A 24,097-nucleotide genomic window follows, 5' to 3' on the forward strand; every position below is an offset into this window, starting at 1 on the left:
AAAATCAGATTAGTAAGGACAGGATAAAGTGGCTGGCGGACAGCATATTGACCCGAGACTTGCAACCTACGCTCTTTCTCTTGTCTCTCCGCCAGTTCTCTTTCTTCCCGACGCTTCGCTTCCTGCGCTCTCACATGATCATTTTTCCGTTGCTCTTCATCAAACAGCGCTTTCTCACGTTTCTCTCGTTCACGCACTTCCTTCACCCACAACCGTACACATTCAAACATGTCTTGCCGAGCACGCCGTTTACACATACACTGTTCCACATACTCAATCTTACGCATATCAAACGATCCATACAAAGGCCATCGCAACTCAGGATCCTTTTTAGTGTATTTCCTCCACACTGTGCTGTACAATATAGAGGAAAGACCATGCTTCACATACATATCCCTATTAGGAGTCCCCTCTGGGGGGGCTGGAGCAGCTTCCTCAAGATCTAACCGGTTTCCAAAACAGCAGCACCACTTACGGAGTGCGCTGAAAGCAGGCATGCTCAAAAATAATGCAAAATATGCAGTATTATCAAAAATGGCACTTAAACTTTGCGCCGTTCAGATTTACACAACTCCGGAGAAATATCTCCACATTACCTGCCTATATGTGTTGCAACGCATATATTCTCACAGTAATCAAATACAAAATATGACCGGTCATCACAAATCAAACTCAAATAGCCAACCCAGGCTTCAAAACTCGGAGCAAGTACCGTACAACGGGTCTTACCAATCAAGAGTGTCCAGATTCCAACTGCCAAGTTCCAAAATTCGCCCAAACGGCTGTCGCGGCAGAACCGACAGAAGAGGTCTCAGTCGAGGACCGGCGCCACCCAGAAGGTTAGTTCGGAAGGGAAGGAAGAAACCTCGGGATGCCAGGACTAAAAACCGCCGCTGGCAGTGATCACATCCCCGGCCAAATTCCTCACCTTCGTCACGACCAGTCCTTCGAGCATCCGAGTCGCCGATGAGCCCCACGTGACGGGCGCCAATTGAAGAATACAGGCCCCAGCTAGGCCCGCAGAATACAAGGGTTCGCTCTCCTGTAACAAAAGCTAGAAGGAAGTTGGCACGGAGGCTGCAAATACAAAGACAGAGTTTATTAACCCTTAAGGGTGGTCCTACAACCTATACAACACTCTTCAGTATTGTGTAGAGTAGCACAAAGAACTTGCGTACACGGTCCCCTTTTATACACAACAGAGGGGCTCATAAGTGGGTGGATACAACATGAGGCAAGATTCATTACCTTTTATGGGCATTTTCGATACAGGATCAATATATGGGGGGAGTTAACATTTTACTGAGCCCGCGAAAACATGGTCAAACAAGGACTAACTGATAACAGATGTGGTCAAGTCTGGGCATGCGCCAGACGGACAAAGGAGCTATTTATAGACTGTTACTAGGCAGATTACAAGAGCAACTAGCGAAAAGGTAGGACTCTTCTCGTGCACAGCACGTGGAGGCATGACAATACAAAATGGAGTCCAGACAATAGTCAACATAAGACAAGAAACATGTTCTCAGGTAGGAGAATTCATGTCTTTAGTAAATGCTTAATCATATCGCTGTTTTAATTTTCAACAACCCGCTGTGGTGGTTCCGAGGACAGCGGACAGGTCAGTCCGCCACCTCCCCTCCCCTGCCGCTGCCGCCTCTAAACCTTCCTAGTCCTGTGTTTCAGGTCCTCCTGACGCCAGTGGGTGGCAGGATTCGCCATCACCTTCCCCACTGGTGCTCCATAACCTCGGACAGGTGAGTTCTGCAAATAGTCTGCAGGGGCTATTCCCTCCCCTTCGAATCTTCCCCTCCGGCTATGCCTCCTCAGTACCACCGCATGTCGGGGGAGCACTTGACAGTTCTCCAGCAGGAAGTTACGGCCCTCTTGGCCAAGGGGGCCATTGAGCGCGTTCCGACGTCAGAAGTAGGTTGTGGTTGTTACTCCCACTACTTCTTGGTTCCCAAGAAGGACAAAGGTCTGCGCACTATCTTAGACCTCCGGAACGTCAATCGCTTCCTCCGGAAGGAGAAGTTAAAGATGCTAGCTCAGGTCTTGTCTGCTCTGGACCCGCAATACTGGCTGGTAGAGTTGGACTTGAAGGATGCTTATTTTCATATTCCCATCCTGCCAGCCCACCGGAGTTACCTATGGTTCACGGTGGGCCACGAGCACTTTCAGTTCACCGTGCTCCCTTTCGTCCTTACAAGCGCCCCTCGGGTGTTCACGAATGTGATGGCGGTGGTTTCAGCTCATCTGCGCAGATCAGGGGTTTCAGTCTTCCCCTATCTCGACGACTGGCTGTTATGAGCAGGCTCGCCCCAGGCTGTTGTCTCCCACCTCCAGACTACGGCCGACCTCCTGCATTTGCTGGGGTTTTCCATCAATGTGCCGAAGTCGCACCGGATTCCCTCTCAGAAGCTCCTCTTCATCGGAGCAGTTCTGGATACGGCGCAGTTTCGGGTTTATCCTCCCGAACAGCGAGTCCGGGACCTTCGGGCTATGATTCCGATCTTTCGGCCCTGCTCCTGGGTTTCGGTCAGGAAGACACTGATGCTGCTGGGCCTCATAGCCTCCTGCTTCTGTAGTAGGGGATCTCTGTGTATAGTCATAATCTAGTGAATAGTCCCGCCCATGTGCGGGGACCCCGGAGCAATAAAAATCTCTTAAGTTGTCAAGCCATGCAGACCTGCATCTACACTTAAGAGAGAATTTCAAAGACAGATAATGCAGCCTATATCCACAGGCTACACTTTCCAGTACTTCAACAAGAAAATTCCACCAACATCCACAAACAGCACTGCCTGCCCAGCTTTTTCCACAGAGAAAAACCTGCCTCTACCAGCAAAAGCCTCTGGAATGATAGAGAGGGAGGAATGGACAGACAAGCCCCATAGGCTGCCATTATGTGGCTCAGAACAGGATACTGTGCCTTTAAGAAAACTTTCCAGAACTTTTCCAGTATAAGTTTTATCTTGATAAGACCTAAGATATTCGTAGGTCAGACCAATTGTTTATCAATTATGGATCAGTCAGGACCGGTCTTGCTACCTCCAAACAGTCCATCTCTCGGTGGATTGTGTCCTGTATACAGTTGTGTTACCAAAAGGCTAATAAGACCTCAGGGGGTAAACCTAAGGGCCATTCCACCAGGGGCAAAGCTGCCACGACTGCTTTGCTGCGTAATGTTCCGATTGCAGAAATCTGCAAGGCGGCCACTTGGAGGTCGGTCCATACCTTTGCTGCGCATTACTGTCTGGACACGGATGCCAGGGCAGATGCTCAGGTTGGGCAGGCTTCGCTGCGAAATTTGTTCGCACAGTAGTGGTATTATTTTGTAGTCTTCTCCACCGCCGTTTTGGTGTGGGGATGGGCTTGCCATTCTATTCACTAGATTATGACTATACACAGAGATCCCCTACTACAGAAGGAGTAGTTTCTTTTCTGTAACTCCAGTTCTGTAGTAGGGGTATCTCTGTTACAGTCATAAGCGCCCGCCCTCCTCCCCGGTGGAGAGATAAATGTTAATGTAAGGACTGCTACAGGTCTGGCGTGCTACGCCTTCAAAAAGAACAAAGTAAAAGGGACCAGCTGTGCATTCTGGGATACTGGAAAAGTTCTGGAAAGTTTTCTTAAAGGCACAGTATCCTGTTCTGAGCCACATAATGGCAGCCTATGGGGCTTGTCTGTCCATTCCTCCCTCTCTCATTCCAGAGGCTTTTGCTGGTAGAGGCAGGTTTTTCTCTGTGGAAAAAGCTGGGCAGGTAGTGCTGTTTGTGGATGTTGGTGGAATTTTCTAGTTGAAGTACTGGACAGTGTAGCCTGTGGATATAGGCTGCATTATCTGTCTTTGAAATTCTCTCTTAAGTGTAGATGCAGGTCTGCATGGCTTGACAACTTAAGAGATTATTTTTATTGCTCCGGGGTCCCCGCACATGGGCGGGACTATTCACTAGATTATGACTATAACAGAGATACCCCTACTACAGAACTGGAGTTACAGAAAAGAAACTACTCCATCCTGCTGATCGATCATGCCAGATGGCATATGTGGGCTCTGCAGTGGGACCTGAAGTTCCAGTGGACTCCGCATCGGGGGAACCTGCCCGACTACGTCCAGATCTCAGAGGGCACTGCACAGGACTTGCAGTGGTGGCTCATGAACCAGCGTTGGGTCAGCGGTAGATCCCTCTCCCTTCCCCAACCGGAGCACACAGTAGTGACGGACGCGTCCCTCCTGGGATGGGACGGCCACATGGGAGAGGCGGAGATCAAAGGCCTCTGGTCTCTGGCGGAGTCCAAGCTCCATATCTACCTTTTGGAGTTCAGGGCAATCCTATTTGCACTCAAAGCATTCCTTCCCTCTGTCAAGGGGAGAGTAGTGCAGGTGTTCACAGACAACACCACCGCCTGTGGTACTGCAACAAACAGGGCGGGGTGGGGTCGTGGACCCTGTGTCAGGAGGCTCTGTGTCTCTGGACGTGGCTGGAACGTCAAGGTATTTCCTTTGTGGTTTAACACCTGGCAGGTTCACTGAACGCCAGGGCGGACAAACTCAGCCGACGGTGCATGTTGGATCACGAATGGCGTCTTCACTCGGAGGTGGTGCAAGGTCTCTTTCAGCAGTGGGGAGAACCTTGGTTAGATCTATTTGCCACCGAAGAGAACGCGCAATGTCAGCAGTTCTGCGTGTTGGAGTTTCCAAGGCAGCACTCACTAGGCGACGCTTTTCGTCGCGAGTGGAGTTGCAGTCTGTTGTACGCCTTTCCGCCTATACCACTTCTGCCCAGAGTGCTGAAGAAGATCAGACACGACTGGGCCCAAGTCACTCTTGTGGCACCGGACTGGGCTCGAAGAGTTTGGTATCCCAAGCTACTCAGTATGAGCATGGATCCCATGATCCGACTGCCTCTTCTGGAGGATCTCCTGTCGCAGCAACAGGGGACGGTCCTCTACCCGAACCTGTCAGGCCTCCACCTCCTTGCGTGGATCTTGAGCGGCAACCGCTGATTCCATTTGACTTGCCTCCCGAAGTCTGTAATGTTATTTTGGGAGCCAGGCATCCCTCCACTAAAACAGTGTACGCCTGTCGGTGGAAAAGAATTGTGGCATGGTGCACAGCAAAATCTGTTGATCCTCTTGTTGCCCCTCTTTCTGAGGTCCTATTGTTCCTCCTTTCTTTGGCCCAGCAGGGCTCTGCTTTGGGCACTATCAAGGGCTACCTCTCTGCTCTATCAGCCTTTCTTAGGTTGCCTGATCAGCCCTCTCTTTTCAAGTCCCCGGTTGTCAATAGATTTCTCAAAGGCATTACTCACCTTTTCCCTCCTATTCCTTTTGTTATGCCTCAATGTGACTTGAACCTGGTTCTCACATATCTGATGTGCGCTCCATTTGAGCCTCTTCAAAACTGTCCTTTGCGGTTATTGACTTTGAAAACTGTCTTCCTGGTGGCTATCCGCTCCAGGCTCTTTCCTGCAAACCTCCTTTCCTGGCGATTCATCCGGACAAGGTTGTGCTTCGACTGCATCCCTCCTTTCTACCAAAAGTAGTCTCTGCCTTTCATCTCGGGCAAACTGTAACTCTGCCCACTTTCTTTCCGCTTCCGGACACTTCAAGAGAAGAGGAGAGGCTCCACCGCCTGGACCCAGAACGTGCGCTCTCCTTTTATCTCAACCACACACAACAGTTCCGGCTGGATGACCAGCTCTTTGTTGGCTACGTGGGTGCCAAGAAAGGCCAGGCTGTGCACAAGCGAACTATCTCCCGATGGGTTGTCTTGTGCATTAAAACCTTTACTCTCTGGCTAAAAAGGAACCTCCGGTTGGGCTGCGCACCCATTCTACCAGGGCAACAGCAGCTACTACAGCATTGGGATGTGGTGTCCCCCTGCAAGACATCTGTCAATCGGCCACTTGGGCCTTGTTGCATACTTTCACTAAGCACTATTACCTTGACTGTCCGGTCCGGGGAGACGGCTTGTTTGGCCATTCAGTTTTCCGTGACTTTCTGGTGAAATCTCACTTCGCAGACCCACCACCGGGGTTGGTATTGCTTGGGTATGTATTCTAAGGTAAGGAATCTATCACTAACGTGTCTCTTTCAGAAGTTACTTACTTGTGTAATGATATATCTGTAAGAGACATTAGTTAGTGATAGATTCCTTACCGCCCGCCCATCCTCCCCGTTCTGCGAACTGTTTTCTAGGGTTTTAGGTCATCTCTTTGAGGGCCCTAGTTCTATTGCACCAATAGTCGGTCTCTGGCATGGCTCTGCGCTTCTGGCGTGGAAAAGTTTTGTTTACAGAACTGATGTCCGCGCATCTAAGTAGCTTGGACGACATCATCGCGGCGGCTAGGTAGCCAGTGACGTACGCAGAGCTGTACGACGATGCCTACCGACGCGCAGGGGTACTGCTGACGAAAACTTTCCGGATCCAGTCTGTTGCCTGGGAATATTCTAAGGTAAGGAATCTATCACTAACTAATTGTTACACAAGTAAGTAACTTGTGATACTAGCTTGCTTAGACTAAACTACCAATGACAATGTATCAACTTAATTCCAGCAGATTTCAGGAGCTATAACAGAGGCCTTATTCGTGCAGAATAATAGTGTGCATGAAAAAACAAGGGTGGTTTTATACTAAATGCACCCAGGCATACGCTAAATTAAAATACGAAATACATAAAAGTCCTAGAAATCCAAATGATATCACACAGGCCAGAGGGGCATATAAGCGTGTACTCAAAGAATGTAAAGTAACGCTGAGAAATGACGCATGGTCAGCTCTGCATGATGCTTCTTTATCTAGATAGCTCTGCATTTTGGAAGGCAGAGCAATCTATTGAAATAGAAATAGCAGAAGAACACTGGGTGGAGCACTACACCACTATGTATAATTGTAGCGCGCAAGATATTTATTTGGGAACCCAATTATCATGTGATGTCGCAACGGCACCTCCTATACACCCTATCGACCTCCAGTTTACTCTGGAAGAAGTCAGTTGTGCTATTATGGCAAGCATGGGTGAAAAAGCCCCCGGGCCTGATTGGGTCCCTGTAGATTTATATCAATCTAATGTGTTGTTATGGGGCCCGCTTTTAATATTATTAGAGGTCATTACTGCAAGTTGCACCTCTTATTTCATAAAAAGCTGGTCCGAATCAATTTTAGTTCCAATTTTTAAAAAAGGTGATCACCAGGATCCCGGCTGCTACCGGCCCATATCATTATTAGATTCCCTAGTGAAGGTAGTTGGGTGAAGTATACTTGAATGATTACAGGACTGAGGTGAAGACAGTAAAGTAGTCTCCGATCTACAGTTTGGTTTCCACGAGGGTTTAGGAACAGGCGAACCGAGCCTAAATTTGAACATTATTATAGGGAACTATACCCTTGCAAAGAAGGGCAGGATGTTCTTAGCGTTTGTAGACCTCACAGCAGCCTTTGATTGTGTTGGGCATGATAAGCTGTGGAGGATTCTTGAGGACCTCGTTTTGGAACCTACAATTATATACTTTTAAAGATCATTATACAGTGACGCAAAGGCAAGGGTGCGGTATGGTGCTGGTGGAGAATGCACAGACCTGTTTAAAATAAAGAGAGGTAAGGCAAAGCTTCGTGTTGGCTCCCTTTTTATTCAGCCTTAACATAAATGGATTAGGCCAAGCGCTGTTTACCGAGTGCCAAGACCTCCCACAAATTGGGGGACGACTATTACCCGCCCTATTGTATGCAGATGAAGCCGTTTTGATGTCACACACCCAAGTGGGACTACAAGAGGTGTAATGACCAGTTTCTACACTTTTATGCATGATCTGGGTCTCAGGGTAAACACATCAAAGATTTTTATTTTGAGATGTGGTGCTGGCAGTTTTAAGTGCAGAGACATTTCTATTGAAAAACAGAAGGTTGAGTTCACAGAAAGATTCTCATATCTGGGTATTCTTTTTGACCAAAATGACACATGGACGGTGCAAGCTAGAAAATTGATGTTCATGAAAGCCACTGCAGCCTTAGCTAACTTTGCGAGAAAATTGCGAAGGAGTCATCCGACTGAGCTTTTACTGATTTATAAGGCTAAGTGTTTTTCTATGGCTATGTATGGCGTTGGTGTCTGGGGCCACGCTGATTTGTACCCACTACAAATAGTGGAAAATGTGTTTTTAAAATTTCTATTGGCAGGTTCTGAGTACTACATCATCCTATGTATGTCATTCTGAATTGGGTGTGCCATATATTTCAGATCTCATAAAAATAGAGACAATTCTATTATGGCACAGGATATGGACATCATCTAAAACTATATCAGTTGATTTTGGATGATAGTTTTAAACAGGAGTAGGTATCGATTATTCCATGGTTAAAGTATGTTAAGGATTTTATGTGTGATCTGGGTCACCCAGAGTTTTACACTAAGCCCCAGCTCCATGACTGCTATAACAAGAAAAGGTTTAAAAAAAAAAAAGAGGGTTTAAGTTTACTGGACTCACTCAGACTATCAGCAGAAATTGTAAAGCCTACAGTATTGTCCAATCAAACACATGTCATTCAACCTTATCTTAAAATCGTCCCTGGGGGATATGACCGATTTTTACTGACCAAATTTAGATTAGGGATTCTACATTTAACATAGATTAATAAGCTTCCCAAGAATGAATGACTGTTCAAGAGCTAAGCATCTGTGCCCTTGTGATGATCTTTACGAACAATCAACACTTCATGTTGTTTTACAATATGCAGAGGAAAAAATTGATTTTACCAATTTTAAAGTCATTTGGCCTGAGACAATGTCGTCCTACTTTTATAGCATTACAACTTTTAGAAAACTAATATTTCACATGGACCTTATCGATGTTTTTTAAAAGTGTATTTAAATGCAGGAAAACAATCATAATGTGAACATCTTATCTTTGTAGTTGCAAATGAATTTGAAATTTAATTGAGATTTTAAGTGAAGTTAAATGAAAATATTCTACATATGATGTCTCTTATTTTTCTGTGTTATGTCTTGCGATACTGTGTACTTTAATGATTCTCTAAAAAGAAATCGAATAAAGCTATGTTGACTTGACTATATGAAATTGAAAATATTTAAAGCTCATTATTTCACTAAAGGAATTTTTTCGGAGAATCACAAAAAGAGTTGTAATCTTGAAATAACTTTGCTAAACTGGCTGCGAAGTGCTTTGGATTGAATTCTATAGAAGCTGCTTTTTGGTTGTTTTAAAGATGTGTTACGAGCCTATAAACATTGTAAAATCCACTAAAACATGTTTGGTATAATCGTATTGGTTTGATCAAACCATTTAATGAGCACAATTTATCTATCTTGTATTGGCTCCAAGAATAGCTCCCCCACACTATTTGAGGTGTTAGCCCTGCCTCCATAGGTTGACCTGTTTGCCTCCACCTGCCGAAGGTCAGTTCTAGGTGCACCCCTACCTGCCCTCTTCTATTACGTTTTACTAAGGACCTAATTAAAAAAAACAAGTTCCAGGGGTAAAACATGTTTGTAGTCGCTTGCAGAACTTTCTGTATACATAGACCACACATTCTTTTCCCCAAATGTATAAACATTCCTCAGTTTTTATGGGTTTTCAACAAACTCCAAAATATGTTCCCTCAACTAAAAATGTATGTTCCCAAAAGGTTCTGTATTGCACTGTTCTCCCAGGATAATTTCTATGTACACAAACTGCTGAGAATCCTGGTAATAGCAATGGAGGCTGATGCCTCTTAATTAGTTCAGACTCAACTCTGTTCCTCTAGTAACCTAGAAAACTCTTGCTTTTCCATTTTTCTTCTTGTAGCTCAGTATTGATGGCGTCTCAAAGTGCACTTGATGTCTGCAAGGCGTTTAAAAAGATTTAACCAACCCCTACCCTTAAGCTTTAATTGACAGTGATAAAATGTACCTTGTACTCCTTCCTGACATCTTGACCAATCTCTGTTAGCTGTCCCTGGTGTCCTTAGTAAACTGTGGAAAATGGAGGCCTCTCCTCAATACAGAGCTCTAGAGGGATAACTGCGACAGATACAGCCGTGCCTCTCTTTGTAGTTTTTAAGTGCATATTTGGCTGTCTTTGTGCTTCCGTCAGTTAAGTGATGTGCTTTAAACTGTCCAGTGTATCTTGCACACTAAATCTCCCAATGTCATTCTATCTCTAAACGTGGTCAGGTCCAGTTATAGTTCATACCAAAGTAAGCTTTGACCATTCCACAGCCATGAAGTGCATTTACTACGGGATGCTGACCAAGGCATTTACTCCTGGTTACAAGGTCCAACTAGCTGCCAATACTTTGAAGACCTACTCAGGTCATCATTTGTAAAATAATGAGTGCCAGTGCCAAAATATTTGTCAGTAGACCATGTCCGACACTACAAATAACAGTGGCGCCAAATAATAAGGCTGTGTTGTCTTGATTCTACTTCATGCCTTTCATCCACAACCAGCTGCTCCCTGCCTTCACCTGTTCTGCTTTTCTCTTCGCCCTGCTTTCTTCTTTTTGTGCTTTTTCTATTGTTATTTCTATTGAAAAATAAGTGCAGGCCGCCAAAATAGTGTTGATGGGCTCCACCTGCAACCAACGCCTTAAATTAAGCACTGGAACTAATGGGGATCTTCTTCGAGCGTAACCCTCGTATGTTTGCAGACTAACCTTTAAATTCTTCATGTTTGCAGATATAACTGATGACCATACTAAAGATGGATTGTTTTCATTTTGACGTGCTCCTTCATTCATAGGTCCACTCTGGATGTCCAACCATCATGTTCGTTCGAGCGATTCACTTAATGCTTCATGCTCTGCAACTAGCTGGCCAGCTCCTGTACTCTGGTGGATTGGGCAAGAACAGGTGCTTCAAAATGGCAGCACTATAGTACACAACAGCAATGGGACTGTGTCAGTGAGCAGCTGGGTCCTACTGAATGTCTCCCAAAGTCTGGCAAATGCTACAATTGCATGCAGAGCTCAGAACGGCTTGAAGGAGGCTGTACGTAGTATTAGGGTGAATGAAGGTGAGTGCTGCATAGAGCAACCCCTCTTTACACAAGTTAGTTGTTGTGTTGTATTTATTTATTTGCAAATTCGTGAGGCACAAACCTTAGCTAAATCTCAATGCATCTTTTCACTGATGGCTTTTCTTTCTGAATGAAAACTCTGATGTTCACCTGTAAAGCGACCTTTTACTTAGTAACTGTTTTGTCACTCTTGTAATTAGGGTTTTGTTTTTCTTTTAGAAACATTGTATTTGTAGTTTATAAAATAATACATGAATTGAATAAAACTTCACATGTGCATAAACATCTGAAACCTCCTGTTGATGCTATCTCATGTCATCTGATGACATACAAAAAAAAGCATCTAGACCGGATTGTGTGGTGTTCATCTCAAGAATAGATGAGGAAATGCGCTCCATTCAATTATCTTATGAGATCAACAATTATACTAAATACATATTTCCATCTCTTTTTTATAAAATTCTTCTACAAACATATTTTTTAAATCTCATTTAAAACATGAATAAAACAGATTTCATAAATTTGTACAATTTATAACAAATTCATTTGGTGGGCATTTTTAAAAGGCGATCAGATCAGTGGAGGATGAGAGGTTGTATGTAAAACAATGGGTTTTATAAAACTATTTCTAGCCTCTGCTACCTCCTTATTAGAACATAAAACATGTGTTAAGTCCTGGGTTCCGTGATTGCATTTGACGCATACCCCACTGTCTTCATATTGTATACACCAACTTCTTGTATAAGCCTTTCAAGGGAAGTAAACCTAGTCGCAGCATCTCCTAACACTATGCTCCTAAGTAAATCTCACATATTGTTGAGGGTTCTTAAACTCAATAGTAGAGGTGAGAAATTTATAATGAGATAGTTGAAGGCAGTGTGCCTTATCAAGCTCGTAGCTTAATCGGGGCGTCCTATTTTTTCAAAAAGTGCTTTAATTGTGCTGAGATAATGCGCTCAATAAATTAAAGATAATATTCAAAATAGCATTTCAAATAGCAATCAATTCACAAGCCCTGAGGCTCAAAGAGGATCTCTACATAACTAAGTTGGAAACCATGAAGGTTTATTATTATATAAAAGCATAATATAGAAGGCAAAAGTATACATAGTCTCAAAATACATAATAAATCAGTCATAGGGAAATAGACTATTTTTTCAGATTTTTCTCATGCTGCTAAGTCCATAATATGCAGCAAATCAATAAGAAATCAGGCAGCATCTCTAGAGGCTTTGGAAAGAGACTAGACAGGGCCTCAAAATCTTGGGTTTTATAGGAAAATCCAATGTACAAGGCAAAGGAAAAAACACAGTCAGCATAAGGTGGGCAAATGTATCAATGCATGATTGGAATACAGAATTGAGCATCGTATAATGCCACCATCCTAGGACTACCCCCCAAAATGAATAATAATGAACTTAATTCTGACCTAATGTCATTGGTATAAATCTGGTTACATAAACAATAGCAATCTGCTGACTGAAAAGGCATGCAGTGAGCAAGCAGGGTGAGCCTTCAAAGTAGCAAATGGCTTCCTATGAGAACAGAATGTCATCACAAAGCATCAGAGAAGATTTTGCTGCAGGATATTTTAAAATCTAAAGTGGATTTGAGGCCAAAATCGGACCTAGTTCAGCCCATGCCATGAAAACATAGGTCTGTATATATTGAAGCATTGTTATTTCAAATGCAAAATGTTCATGTTACTAAGCAAATGTGACTTTAATAAAAAAAATAGCATTAACCGTTCTTACACAGCTCCAACACCCACTTGGAGTTAAACTTTCCAGTAGCCATATTGAACATCAACAAACTCTTTCCCATGAACATTCGGCAAAGTAAACACAAACATGTAGCCAATTACAGAAAACTCAATTCCTTATAGTCCTTTGCGACGGTCATGCGCCCTCTTTGTGCAACAGTAGCCGGTTCATATCTGTAGATCATTCTGCCTTGGATGTTTCGTTCCCTGAAAGGAAAAAAGTACATCTTCTGGTCGTTCATAGGGAAGATGCATATCCAAACATCATTTGACCCGATCAACATTTCCTAGGTGGTTTTCGACTGTAAGAGAACTGTCAAAATAGACGTTACTCCATGAACACAGTTAATTACCTACACAATAAATATCTCCATAATCCTTGTGAGCCTCTAAATAAAGGTCCCTGCTTGGGAAGGCTGATTTCTGATTATTGGGTGGGAATAATCCTCGGATCTTTAATAGAATTGAAACTTTGTTACAATAGCTAGGCCATTTTTTTAATTCTGAAACCGGACTGGACACAGGGATTATACTTGTTTAAAGCTAGCTGGCCACCAATGTATCCACATCTGGTATGCTGCTTTTAGGATGTCTTCCGATCTCACATCCAAAGTGAATGCCTTAGAAGCCTGACCCCTCTTTCTGAATGTGCATCAATCACTTTTTTTTAATCAATGCCAGCTTCCTGCATGAAACACTTAACCCACCTAGCAATTGTGGGAGTAGAAACTGCTTTATGTTGTTTAAAATGGCAATAAGCAAATGTCTCTCATCTGGAGGGTGGATGTTCTCTGTCTGCTCGTGTATGCCTTTATGCATTTTACCACACACAACTTTGGAACATCTCTAAAGGAACAGTATGACACCTCTAGAATTAGACTTTCTCCTCATAGGGATAACCGAAGTAACCCCTTCTGGGGTAAACACCCTACCCATTAATTAAGTTCTCTGACATCTGAGGCTCGTCTACAGGAAATTACACACTGTAGTACGACCAACTTCTCAGATAGCTCATTTAGGTATCCTTCCAGAAGAGGAAGACATTGAGCGCTCCGTTTACATCCCAGAGGATGGAGTACTGTGGTTCCAGAGTAAGAGACAATCTAATGACCCTGAGAAGTTTATTGACCAAGGGGTGCTCAACCACTGGGAGGCTTCAGAAAGGAAGATGTGTGGCTCAAATAGCCAGCCTGAATGCATGCACTTGAGGAGGACTTCAGTCCATTCCTTGGCTAACAAGGTCTCCTCTTGTTTCAAAAGACTTTGGACCTTTGATCAATCCTGGTAATTCTCCACACCATGAGATGTAACATACTCTCTGTTAACAGATTGTGTGGGTTCCCTCCAGGGACACATTCCTCCTACATGTATGGTTCTTCTGATCTCTCCATGAAATGGTTTTGGTTTAATGCTGGGGAGAGGGGGTACCAGTGATGTTTAAAAGTCCCAAGGGGCTCAATCAGGTGGGTCTGTTGACACCTCATTCCCTATCTATTCTCAGAGGACCTAGTATAGCCAATAATCAATGCCTGGGTTGGTGTCCCATATGTGCAGTAGTTATGTATTGCTTATATTTTGTATATAGACCCCTTAAAAGGAGCATTCAGTCTCCAGAATTGTGACTCTCAGTAAGTAGGTATGCGGTCATGCACGCTGCTCCAATTCATTGTAGGAAATCGATTGTAGAATTTATATAGCGTATGAATGCCATGGGGCGTCTAGGCGCTCTGCGGAAGGAAATTGCCGGAGATGGGATATTTTAGTTTTTAAAAAGCCATGTCTTTATTAGTTTTCTGAAACCGAGCAATGTTTGGCAGCTTTTGATATTTAACGGAAGCGAGTGCCACAGTCTCACTGTACCCAAGACTAAGCTTCTTCCTCCCCAGCAAGCTTTTTATTTTGGTGTCTGGAGGAGTTTGCTCTGTGCTGAGCGTAGGTGTCTTGATGGATGGTACCATGTGAGGTGTTGCTTTAAGAATGCTGGACCATTTCTGTGCAGAGGTTTGCACGCTAGGCACAAGGATTTGATATCTATTCTTTCGTCATAGGAAGCCAGTGAAGTTTTTTTCAAGCCTTCTGAGATGGACTGGAATTTAGGAACGTCTAGCAGCATTCTGGCGGCCGTGTTTTGTGCTCGCTGAAGTTTGCCCATGTGCTGTTATTGAAGGCCTAAGTATAGGGCATTTCCATAGTCCAGTCTAGCCATGGCTAGGACCGTCACTAGTGTTTTTACTGCTTCAGGGGGAATGAAGGAGCGCACTTTGCGGATTGATTTTAATATGAGAAACACCGAAGAGACAACTTTGTTGACCTGGTGTTGAAAGGTCAGTCTGTCATAAAAAATGACATCTTGGTTCCTCACTTTATGCACTGGGGTAGGGTGAGCACCAATACTGGGTGGCCACCGGTTCTGTGACCAGAAGGACTTATCAGAACCCAGTGGGAGGACCTCAGTTTTGGTTCCATTAAGCTTTTAACAATTTGTCCCCATCCATTGGTTTATGTGGGACATGCATTGGTTAAAGCGATCAGCTGTTTCCTCTGGCCTGCTAGAGATGGACACCACAATTTGGGTGTCATCAGTGTAAGATAGAAGTGTGAAGCCGAATTGCCTGATGACATTAGCTAAAGGGGTCACATAAAGGTTAAACAGGGTGGGGCTTCGAAAGGAGCCCTGCGGCACACTACATGGCAGCGTGAACTGTTCTGAGCAAGAGTCCCCAATCTGGTATCTGTTGCTCAGTAGGCTAGTTCTTGACTCCCACCTCCTTGGAGCCTTCTGATTAGAATGTCCTGGGTCCCGGTGTCAAAGGCCGCCGTTCTTGACTCCCACCTCTTTGAGCCTTCTGATTAGAATGTCCTGGGTCCCGGTGTCAAAGGCCACTGACAGATCCAACAGGATCAAGGCAGCCTTGGCACCCGTGTCCAGTATTACACACATCTCCTCTGCTGCCATGATCAGGGCGGTTTCAGTGCAGTGCCCTTGTCGGAAGTCATACTGAGCGGAATCCAGCAGGTCTGCCGAGGAGATGAAAGTCGTAAGTTGGGAGTTAAGAATTTTTTCCAGGACCTTAGGGGATCCTACCTATTGGTCTATAACTGCTGTAGTCACTGGGATCTAGATGGGGTTTTTTCAATAGTGGAAGAATTGATACTATTTTCCATGCGTCTGGAAAGACACCCGAGATGATCATTTCTTTGACAAGTGTACCGAGTTGTTCACTGATTGTACCCTGTGCCATATGAAATATGTTGGGAGGACAGGCGTCTGAGGGTGCTCTGGATTTTATTGAATTAATTACCTGCTCTAACTGTTCTATGTTTGGAGGCACGAAGGAGTCCAAAACGTTGGTGGCAGGAATGACTACCATTCCGTCCCAGTCTGAGAGGGATTCGAAAATGGTTTGTACTTTGTCCTTAAAATACCCTGCCAGTTGGTTGCAGAAAGCCACGCTAATGTCCTTTTTTTTTTTTTGTGGTTTGGAAAGTGACTAGCTTCTTCAATTTGCCTGTCTGCTAGATTTTATCTGAAAAGTAGCTACTTTTCTTGTCCAGTATAATCTTTTTTATAGATACTCAATGATTGGGAGTATCATGTTTTATCGGCTATTGCGTTGTTGCTTCTCCAGCATCTCTTGGCCTTTCTGCAGAGTTGTTTCTGTTTGCGCAAGGCATCACAGAACCAGGGCTCGGATTTCTTAGTGCTTGCTAGTGATGCTTTTTTCCGGTGCCAATGAGTTCACTGCTGATTTGATCCAGTTGGTGAAATTACTTGTTGCTTGATTTGCCTCAGATTTTAGATCAGGTTTAGAGGATGCCAGAGTGTATTGCATCTGCTGGGGGCCTATATTCTTCCAGTGGCGTCCTTTAATCATCTTATGGGCTATATGCGCACTGGAAATGTGATGTGTAGTGGTAATTGTGAACAGGATGGCTCTATTGTCTGACCATGGAATTGGCAGGATTTCTTGTAGTCTAAGATGGGGATTGGATGTGAATAATCCATCCAGAGTGTGCCCAGCATCATGTGTGCAAATTCTGCATAGCTGTTACAAGCTGACTGTGATGAAAGGTAGAGCGTCCTCTGGGAGAGCTAAAACATAAAATGTGGGCTCCCTCTAGCGGTTAGAGGGCCACCTCACGCTTGCAGCTCCGGCCTGCAGTAAGGGGAAAGACTACGTTGGGAGTGATATCAGTGTTCTCGTGGACCGCCTTAAAAAAAACTGCCTGTTGGTACGGTGATCAACCAAACCAGACCAAACAGAGTCTAACTGTAAGAAAATCGCCCAGGTCCCACATGGTGTGCAGGGAGCATTTAAGTGCAGCTGCTGGAGTAACGAATAAAGAAATGTAGAATAAAGAATAGAGAAATGTCTTTTGTTTATAAGGGGGTACCCATTTTGTCCATGGACTTCCCATTCTTGAGCTCATCTTTTCTGATGGCACTCTTGCATGCTAGCAGATCTTGCTATTCCTGTATATTTCTGATCTCGGATAGCGCTATTCACCAATTTTCGCTTTGCAGCTTAACATATCAAGTACATCAATACGCTACTTTCAGCGTTAGAAAGAACTAACATGTAAAACCTTGTATGATGCTTTGTTCTAATATCCTTGTATGATGCTTTGTTCTAATATTTTATTACCTTTCGTATTTTATTATCTACAGTAACTGTGGGCAGAATTAGTTTATAACGCAGTGATTTGAAGGAACCCATATTAATTTACCTCAACGTAAATTACATTTTCATTAAATGAATATTTGTAGTAATGAGAGCTATCTACACTATCATTAGATGAGTATTTGCAACAGTGAGAGGTATTACAGTATTCAGCTTAATCTTGCAGTCAGTTTGAATGGTTTCTTGACTTTATTTTCATTCAAGATGTCAATTTTGAGGGTATTTCTAGTTCACTTGTATATCCATAGTTCAGTTCACACTCCTAGAGCCATTTGACACCTCTTGATGCTGGCTTCGGATCATGAGGTCAGAAGCTTGCTGAAAGCTGCCCCTGAAAAATGCATAATTCCATTCCACATTCCGCTTCAAACGCGGAGTTCGGGCAAAACTGTGCCGTGTGGCGGACTTTTTTCTCGTGTGCGGCTCACGAGAATTTGTGTCCTCTAGCACAAATCTTGGGTGCTAAAACGCCTCCCGAAGAGATATCTCAATGCCGACGATCGCGGCAGGTCATGACCATTCACGTTGAGAGAGCTGCCGCTTGAAAAGAAAATCTACTTGAGCAGCAGAAAGAAGCAGAGCCCTCTGGTACGCATGCGATGCCGTTCTTTCTGATTTTACAGTGCGGAACAGCTCCTGGTGCTACAAATCATTGTGAGCAGTGCGACGTGCCCGATCCCCCCTGCTCGTGGAACTCTGCGGAATCTGGCAGAGTTTTTATGTAACTCTGAGTTCCGCCCACCTCTATTTGCTAGTTCACGAATGTAGAGGCTTTTAGACACTTATAATATCATAATGGTATTGCTTTGAACCAGTAGTTTACTATATAATTCAGCATTGGTCTAATACTCCTGCAAAGTCTCCCAGGAAAAAGAAAACGTTAATTCTCATTGAAGTCCATAAATGTGCGTTAAGTTGTCAGTTATAAAGTAATGTTTTTTGTTAGCTTGGTATGTTAAAAAAATCCCTCCAAAAAACTGGCGACGATGACAGCCACATCATTAGTGAATTCTAGAGAAATAGCAAGCAGTTTGGCTCAGCAGGGAAAAACAAACATAGTACAATTTCTGCCATTTATGCGGCCCCTTCTTCTCCTGATCCACTGGTATACTTACAAGAGATTTTTGCGGGTGGTAGCTGAAAAGGTCCATAGAAATTGTTTGGCATGGTGGTAACAAGAAGGTGAACCATGGTTTGAACAGGTGAGGGTAAATGAGTCCAAAACAGGTGATCTGGGTGAAAGATGAAATAAACAATAATGGTAATTCAGGATGTTTGTCACAAGTCTTACCTCCATATTAACAAATATATATATTGTTTTAAACCCATGATAGTTGATGCATGGGTGCGTTGAGATGTTCAGCATTTTGGTCTACTAGTTGGTACCAACAATCTCACAAAATACATAAGTCCACATTTGGCTATAGTTTTCTCCGGGTTTGTCTGTTTTTTGACGAACTTTCTCTTCTTTTCTACTTTGTGTTATTTAGAGTTGGGTTGAGCCAGCCGGCTCAGAACAACGCGTCTTACTATCTGTGCCATAGTTGGAATTGGCAACATTGTGAGGATCTTCCTTAGTACTCTTATGAGGGCGAAACTGGTCCCTACTGTCTTATTTACATGAGTCTCTAAACTCAGCCTCTCATCAATTGTTACTTCCAGGTTTTGTACCGCCTCAGATGGTATCAGTGGCTTATCCACTGGGATTGGCCAGAAGCTGGACTGGTATTTGCTGGGCTGCACACTGTTAAATTGTAGAGTTATTTTTAAGCAAGCGTGCAACATCCTGCATGCATGCATGAAACTTATCCAGTGATACGATAAGCTGAGTGTCATTTGCGTAATTCACCAGACTGACATTATGGGACTTGATGACAGAGATCAGGAGGCTCATGTAAATATTGAATAGTATTGGACGAATTGCTGAGCCCTGAGGTACACCATGCTGAATATTAATGAAGTCTGATGGAAAAGGGGGTAGTGCTACTGCCTGTTGTCTATTTGACAGATACGATTGGAACCATTTTAAGGCCATATCCGATACCCGGACTTCGTTAAGCCTTGCCAGAAGAATTTTATGGTTCACCGTATCAAATATGGCGGACAGATCTAAAAGGATCAGTATAACTGGCTGTCCCTTGTCTGCTCGCAGTCGAAGTTCGTCCAACACTATCACCAGGGCAGTCTCTTTTCCATGTCCCCGCCGGAAGCCGAATTGTACATCCTCTAACTTATTATTTTCCAGGAACAGTGATAGTGTTTTGCTGACCAATCGTTCTAGGATCTTAACGGGGTATGGTAAAAGGGAGATAGGTCTATAATTTTTTGTGGATAGGGGTCCAGAGTAGCTTTTTTCAGAAGAGGTGTTACAATCGCTTGTTTCCATCAGGTTGGTACTGCCCCATCGCTCAGTGATTGTGCACATATCTGTCGGAGTAGTGGAAAGAGCTCTGTATCTAATTCTTTCCAGATCCTGTGTGGTAAAGGATCCATTGGGGAACCTGAGGAAACACTTAAAGCTAATTTTATTAAACTCCTCCTCTGGAGGTATCACAAAGTGGTCAAGAGTAACCGATTTACCCGTGCCAGCTCGTTCCTCTTTCCAAGTTGGCGGTAGTGGCTTTTGGCTCACATTGCTAACGTCCTCCCCCTTGTCTAAATCGGACACTTTTAGACCCTCTATAATTTTACTGATCTTTTCCTCAAAGAAGATCGCTAGACCATCACAGGCCTCCTGTGTGACGTGAATCCTATGTTTTTGTGCAGTCGGGGTTGGTGAGATCCTTCGCTATTTTGAATGCACTTTTGGTGCTGTTAGATGCTTTTAGAATAGCGTCTGCATAATGTTCTGATTTTGCTGTGGATATTTCTTTCTTATAGTTGCTTCTGGCTATTTCCAAGGCAATTTTGTACTCGTCCTCATATTTTATTTCTCCACTTTCGCTCAGCCTGCATGCAGCCCATTTTTACGTTATTTAACTTTTCATTGAACCATGGGGCAGCCCCTCTGCTGTTTGTTGTTTTTCATAGGAACGATCTGATCCAACGTGTTGCATATTTGTTCACAAAGTAACGTATAATGTTTGTCCACTGGTAGAGTTAAATCAATAGGACTTTGCGTAGAAAATATCAGCGATGTCTTAGCTGTTCTCAAAAGTCCTCATCAATCTCTGCCCTGACGATTGTTTCCCTTAGCGGTGGCGGGGTCATTCTTTCTAGCATTGAATACCATAAACTTAGGAAGAACAAATAAGAGTGCTAAGACCATGAGCGGGCCGTCCTTGTCCCTTGGTAAGTGTAGAAAAACAACTTGGATGGACCACATTAAATGGCTATCCAACACTGTAGTGCCTGGCACCACAAGGGTTTGTTAAAAGAACCCTCACACACCAACCTAGTTGGTGAAATGCTTCATTATCGGGTTCCCAGCTGAGTAGCCGAATGCTACTCAGCTGTGCTGCGACACCTGGTTACAGTGGAGCTGGTTTTTTGATTTTTGTGAATGTGATGAAGTGGTGTGGTTTACAAATACCTCTGGGATGTTAACTGATAATTACTTTATTCCCAGTGGCCCAGGGTATATTTAAAAACAATGAGTGGATAATGTTTTAAGACAAGTGATTGCGTCTTAATTATCCCTGGTCTACATGGTTCAGCCCTTCTGCAAAATTTAATAGGGCGTTCTTCAGGACCTCTCTAACAAAAATTAAAGGTGAAGGTGAAAAAGGTGAGTAATAAAACGTTTAAACCACGTGTGTACGCATTATAAGCACACACGCTAAGGTGTGCTCTATATGCTTTGTGGACTAACCGTAATTTGGGTCCATTGATGTGCGTGTACATTATTTGCGAAAAATCATTACTGATCTGGTCCCAGGAGGGGTGAGCCCCTATTGTCACACATTCGTCAAGGTGCTCGCCCGCAATACCACCTGCTCCGTTCTCCTCGGGAACAGGATGCACACCAGTGGACCCAAATTACGGTTGGTCCACCTTTGCCATAAACTTAATCAAATAATGATCAGACCAGTCTATGGGTAGAATATCCTCCGTTCCAATATAATTTCCCCCAGCGAAGAATAAATCCAGGGTATGCCCTGCCCTATGTGTTGGTCCTGTTCCCCACTGTTGTAAATTCAGGTTCTCACAAGATTGGAGGCTGAGTTTCCCATTTCCCATTAGGCCATAAGTTGAAATCCCCTAGGATAAGTAATCTGGTATGGGTAAGTGCCATATTACTGGAGATGTCAATGAGTGCCTGTTGCTGGAAGCTTGTAGAACCTGGCTGTCTGTAGCATAATATTCCATTCAATAAGTGCCCTTCATAATCTTTCAATGCAAAACCCAGAAGTTCTATGCCCTCTGCATCCTCAATTTCCATTGCGACAAAGTTCCAGTCCTCTTTAAAAATTACCCCTACCCCACCCCCTCTGCTACTCTTTCTTGGCTTATGAAAGGCCCTGTATCTTGGCAAGCTTTAAGGGCGACAATCTCAAATGTTGTAATTATGAATATGTCGGTGGTATGACATACAACGGAGTAGGCAGTTCCTGTGTATGTGCGCCCCCCATCCCAAACAAGTGATACAAATATATATACAAAGTGGTATTCACTGGGTTAGAGTAGACAATGGGAAGATTAATAACCACCGTAGGTCTAAAAGGGAAATTTCGATTATATCGACAACCCAGTATCAATATCGGAATACGATAAGCACCTTACTGTAGAAGAAATTTCAACAAGCCAATTATATTTCAATTGTGGCCATAACAATACATATATGCAGGTGCGATCCCTATTATGGGCCAACTACATGTCCCCAATATATATATATATATATATATATATATATATATATATATATATATATATATATATATATATATATATATATATATATATATATATATATATATATTCCCTTGATTAAAATCATTTTATTTTAATTTAATTCATGATTTGCTTTTATAGTACAGAGGCTATGACTAGGGCTTGATTAAAAGCATCTTATTTTAATTTAATTCATGATTTGCTTTTATAATACAAGGCTATGACTAGGGCTCACAGAAAATAGACGATTATTCATTTATCTCATCTAGGAGAACTTATGCAGCAGAGCAAAGAAGACAAGATGGAGTATAGAGGGCATTTGGAGAGACCATATGCTTAGGAGGATGGCTGTGGAAACATTTGATAGTAAAAACAAGAAATCTATTGCAGAAAGAGGAAAGCGAGCTACCCTTAAAGATTGGCAAGGAGAAATTTAGGGAGAAAAACTAATTAGAAAAAAACTAAAAGTATGGAAAAGAAATGGAGTGCAAGTATAGATATTACATATACGAAGGGAAAGGAAAAGTGAGGATCAGCCATCAAGAACGGAAAGTAGGAAAAAGTAAACTTGAGTAATAGCAAATGTAGGTTCTAAGATGTTCCAATATTGTCGTACGGCTTTATACTTCCTAGTAAAAACTGTGTGTATATTGGACAACATAAACTACAGGATTGTGCCAGATTAATTCTATGCACACCCCCAGGATATGCTGCCTGTAATCATGCCGGCCCACAGAGCACTATTGATACCCCAAACCTAACCAGGTAGCAGATAGATTGTGCAACTTCAGGACATGCCCAACCTGATTTCCCAAGGAATCCTTGTAAGAAATCTAGAGCTATTTGTTTGGACTCTCATGCATACCCAAAGTAATACACAACCTGCAATTTCTCTATACATTACAGCATTGCGATTCTTGAGTATAATATGTGTGCTGTAATGATCAATAAAAGGAAACAGAATAATGTAATTACCATTACGAGAATAGCTAAAAAGATGAACCTAGTCTTGCCTAGGGTGGGTGGTTTGCAAAATCCCTGCTGGGTGGTCTAACTTTCCCATTCCCTCTGGGTAAGTGCCATCAGGCTGTCCATCGTGTGGACATGTCGGAAAACAGAAAACAGCTGAGCAGGAATTCTGGTATGCAGTGACCTCGCAGTGTTAGTGCTCCTCTGACCAAATCAAGGCAGTGGTTCTGCATATATAATAAACAGCACCCATATGACCATGCCGAAACCTCAGTCAGGTCGCAACCGTTTTTTCTAGTTTGATAGCTTTATCGTTTACCGGACAATAACAATAATTAGATTTGTGCAGTGAACTTTATCCATCGTTTAAGGTTTCATGATAGTGTGTCTACAAAGTTGAAATGTAATATACATATATCTTGGTGTATCTCAACATCATATTTATCAGTATTAAAATAGTGCCATGTGGTAGTGTTCTAAACGTAATTCCACCACAAAGGATTGGTGTCCCGTCGGATAATATGGGCTGGCATTGGGACATTACCTCTATGTCCAGCTCCATGATGGCACAGCTGATTTCTTTCAATTGTGTGCTTTTTAATCCTTGACACACTGGTGGTGTTGAGGTCTAACCAGCGTCTATTTAGGTGACACTTCAGAAAGTGCCCACCTAATTTAACCAGTGTTCCCATGTCTTGGCTGACTTTTCTGAAGACTTGATGCCCACACATAAGCCTGACCTCATGCTGGGAAGTTTGTGTTGCTCCCAGAGGTCAGAGACAATGGACCTGTGTGAGCAAGAGGTGACACCTCCGCCCACACATGATGATT

The 24,097-nt window shown here is 43.3% G+C and overlaps 1 protein-coding gene across 6 annotated transcripts in view; it reads left to right on the forward strand.

Moving 5' to 3' along the window:
• The window catches only part of LOC146801707 (OX-2 membrane glycoprotein-like), a 208,602-nt gene that overhangs the window by 149,158 nt on the left and 35,347 nt on the right, over nucleotides 1-24,097 (forward strand). For all 6 annotated transcript variants that reach the window (XM_085621169.1, XM_085621171.1, XM_085621172.1 and 3 more), the window contains one exon: nucleotides 10,748-11,020. In XM_085621169.1, coding sequence (XP_085477295.1) covers nucleotides 10,748-11,020 — 273 coding nt within the window. The remainder of the gene's footprint in view (nucleotides 1-10,747; nucleotides 11,021-24,097) is intronic.

The sequence above is a fragment of the Triturus cristatus genome, chromosome 8, assembly GCF_964204655.1.
Source record: "Triturus cristatus chromosome 8, aTriCri1.1, whole genome shotgun sequence".
In the NCBI taxonomy this organism is placed as follows: Eukaryota; Metazoa; Chordata; class Amphibia; order Caudata; family Salamandridae; genus Triturus; species Triturus cristatus.